A 3,871-nucleotide genomic window follows, 5' to 3' on the forward strand; every position below is an offset into this window, starting at 1 on the left:
ACACACACACATATATACACACACATATATATCTCAAAGTCTCGGTTACTCATGGTACTTATGTAATTTGTTTATGAGATTGTGAGGTTACTTTTTACGTTATACAGATCACATATTCAACTACACATACCTATTTACATATGACATCCGGGGAGAAATGAAGAAATGGTCTTAAGAGCTTGGTAATCAATAAAAATACTTTTTGAGGTTTTAATACTACCTTACTACAAAAGAACCTAAACCAGACGATGATAAACTAATTTAGCACATTTCTTTTTTCTGTGACTTGGTTAAATTACTGTTTCAAAACAGGGTGGGAATTTATAATTTAGTGATTCGTTTTCTCTAAGGTTTTTACAAGCGATTAAGTACACCGAGATTCCTTTTTAAAAATGTGCTTAGTTTTCAAACAACTGAATTACAATTTAAATAACTTTTTATGATTATTCTACAAGTTTCCATTCCTTAAAACTTCTTCCCCTTCAATTCAGAAAATCAGTCCTCACTACAGCACAAAATACAGTGTCACTAAACAAGTTTAAATTGTGTCACATTTTTAAATGATGTAGGTCTTACAATCTCTATATAAATGGTCAATTCTTTTCTCTCTTTTGAAAGAATCAGAAGTATTACATTCATGCCATATATTAATAAAATTTGGTTAAACTGCCAGCAGGCTGACCATTTTTTTCTTATAATGCTCGCCATTCTTTACTACTTTCACAAAATCTCTTTCTGATAACCAACAAATTAACCAAATATTTCAAGTCATTTTTGCAGTTTTAATCTAAACGTGCTTTGAATTTGTGAATTTAAAAGATTATCTGAAAGTTTGGGGGTCAATGAAGTGGGTAAAGAGAAAGTTGTAATATTTTAAACTCCATTTGTATTTGCACATAAAAACCACAGACAAACTGAAATCAAATGTCATGTGAACCACCCCAATTTCCTTTTCAGCCTACAGCAAGCAGTAGCTGTGGCATTGTTCTGCTCAACCTCTTTAAAAAGTCCTCTAAGCTTTCTACTTCCTCTTCTCTGCTAGACATCAACCTTCTACAGAGGGTCACAGTACCAGAGAGTTGGGAGGATGCGGGTCAAGCGTAAACAAGCCCCCCTCTTCAGGTTCCTAGCACAGCGTTAAGGAGTAATTTGTAAGCATCTCTACCTATGAATAACCTTGCCAGAATCCCATAAAGGTCCAACTCGAACTCAGTACTTTATTTCTCTTTGGTTATAGGCTGACCTAACCCATGGCTGTATATATGAGACTCCACCCACTCTAGCCCTCTAAGTTATTTGGTAAACTCGTTTACTCCCAAAGCAAGAGATTCACGCATTAACTGAAAATAAATATTTACATCAAGCGATTGGAAGCTGTTTTCATTAGTATCCATATTTTAAAGCACGGATATTCTAAAACTCCTCTTTTCCCCTTCTTTCCAACGAGGAGGGAAAAGAAAAAAACAAAAACACTCGATTTTTGCTCCCTAAACGAGAACGTACCGACTGTACTGTAAAAATTACCCATTTTGTTGAAGCAACATTTCCACTTAAGATCTATTAAAAGACCAGTAGGTGACTTTTAAAGTCACACATTTTGTACCACGATCACCTCTTGGCACTTGATGAAATTCAACTAAAAAACGCAGAGCTCTTTTGAGGTCTGAAGGTTCCTCATTCCTGATCTAAAACATAAAACCATCTAAAACAATAAAACCACCATTTCGATATAAATCAACTTTGAAATACGAGAACTCTTCGACCTCCTTCATTTAGATTCTTATTACTTCCCTAATCCTAAAACCAAGTCGTTGGGAATTTCTAAGGTTCCGGCTATTATAACAGCATCAAATTACAGAGCGTGACTTTGATTTTGCACGCAAACCCTGAACCAGATTACTGATTCAGAGTTTGACAATCTGCCAGATGAGGAGACTTTAAAGACAGACTGCCCCCCAATCAAAATTGAGCCCCCGAAACTGAGCAGCGAGACCCCCGACGAGCTCCGCCCTTGCTCCCCCCGGCCGGGCCCGGCCCGCGGCGCCAGGATCACTCACCGGAGGCCATGGCTCTGCTCGCCGCGCCGCCCCGCTCGGCTCCGCGCGTCCGGACCGGAGGCCGCCGCCGTCAGTCAGCCCGCCCGTCGGTCCTCTGCCAGCGGGACCCCCTGTCCCCCAGACCACCCCCGGGGCCTCCTCCTCCTTCCCGCCCTCCTCTGGTTTGTGGCTCACACCTTCCCACCCCCTTAATTCTCGCGCTTCGGATTACCCGGCGTTGCCCGTCCAGGGTACGGGAGCCAGGAGCAGGGGGCGGAGCGCAGCGAGAGCCGAGCGCCTGCTGGACGCGGACACCGGCGCCCGGAGGGAGGGGGATTTCCCGCGGCTGACGTCGCTGCACCCCTCCGCCTCCTCCGGGAGCGGGGGGCGGGGCGTGCTCGGGCGGGCGCGCACTCCGCGCCCGTGGCCCGCGCCCGTGACCCGCCCCCGCGAACGCCCCCGTCGCTGCGAAGGGCTCGGGGCCGGTCCGCGGGGCTGGAGCGCAGGATCTTCGGGAGCGCAGGGAACACGGGAGCCGGGAGATGACGGTCCCCAGCGTGCAAAAGCCTCGGGCTCCTGAGAAATCCCCCTCCTCCAGGTTGTTCTTCGGCGCGTGGTTTAAAGTTCAGAAGCGGGTAGGAGGGTGCGGTGACGTCGAGAGGGTCGGCCGCTCGGGAGTACTTGGGGGCGGGCCGGGCGGCAAAGTGACGCCGGCCCTCCCCGGATGGGGGGGCTAAGACCTGGGGTTTTCGATGGGTGGTTCCCCCTCTTCCCGATTTCGCACATGCAAATCTCCGCCCCCGCGCCGGCGGGCGGCGCCCCGCGACCATCGCGGTGCTCCTGGAGGGGAAGTGCTGAAGCGGCTGTCGCCAGTATTCCTGTTTAATTCATATATTTGCATAGGGGACCCCCGCAGTGTGATTTTCCCTCTCTATGCTTAAATTGCGAGGGCTCAGTTAACTTTACGTACTTTACCTACTAAAACTTTTTAAACTCTTAAGGTCCACACTGCGAGTTCGTTGCCTCATTAATGCAGTGTGCTCAAGATTAGTGGGGTGGACACTCGTGGGGTTTGACAGAGATACCCACGAGGAAAGGGGGAATGGAACGAAAGTTTAGTGTGTTAAAGGAATCTAGTATAACTTTGTTTACTTCATGAGCTAAGAACCTCATATTTGTCATTTTACTTCATATATGACATATTATCATTTTGTAGATGAGATAATCATGGTTCAGAGAAATTAAGTAATACTTCAGAGAAGATAAGTTCATAATTCATAATGCTGGTAAAAAGAAAAGCAGTTTACACCGAGGGTTGTCTGACTCCAAAGTTCCATGCTCTTTACACTGTCCCTTGCTGTCTAAAATAAAGTGGGGGGATATCAGCCTGCCATGCAAGTGCAGAAACTAGAGGACCCTAAAATCTCCTATCAACCCCAAAATATCTTTTCCAAAAATGTAGAAAAGTAGAAAAGAATGAAACTATTGAAGAAGTATTAAACCAAACTGTGATGTATGAAAGAGATTGCGAAGACAAATCTCACATGGTAAGAAGGATGGATTTTATTCCAGTTGCAGACAGAAAGTTATTGAGAGTTTTAAGTGTTATTGATTTATGATTACATTTTGAGATGTTTACTCCAGCTGATGTTCAATTAGTATAGGCTAACTAGAGGCAGGGATTAGCAATTAAGAGATTTCAGTAATCTGAGAAGTAAAAGTGGTTTCAACTAATGTTTTTGTGGAGGAGATGGTTAAAAGAGGTCAGATTTAGTAAAATATTTTAGTGACAGCCAAAAGGACTTGTTGATGGATTAGATAGATGCAGGTGGGAG

General features: G+C 44.8%; 1 protein-coding gene across 2 annotated transcripts in view; it reads right to left on the minus strand.

Annotated features, from left to right (window-relative positions):
* Positions 1 to 2,307, minus strand: part of REL (REL proto-oncogene, NF-kB subunit) — a 33,783-nt gene extending 31,476 nt beyond the window's left edge. For both annotated transcript variants that reach the window (XM_011363921.2, XM_011363920.2), the window contains exon 1: positions 2,058 to 2,307. In XM_011363921.2, the coding sequence (XP_011362223.1) occupies positions 2,058 to 2,067 (10 nt within the window). In that variant the 5' untranslated portion in view covers positions 2,068 to 2,307. The remainder of the gene's footprint in view (positions 1 to 2,057) is intronic.
* Positions 2,308 to 3,871: the final 1,564 nt, after the last annotated feature.

Source organism: Pteropus vampyrus, unplaced genomic scaffold, assembly GCF_000151845.1.
Source record: "Pteropus vampyrus isolate Shadow unplaced genomic scaffold, Pvam_2.0 Scaffold91, whole genome shotgun sequence".
Taxonomy (NCBI): domain Eukaryota; kingdom Metazoa; phylum Chordata; class Mammalia; order Chiroptera; family Pteropodidae; genus Pteropus; species Pteropus vampyrus.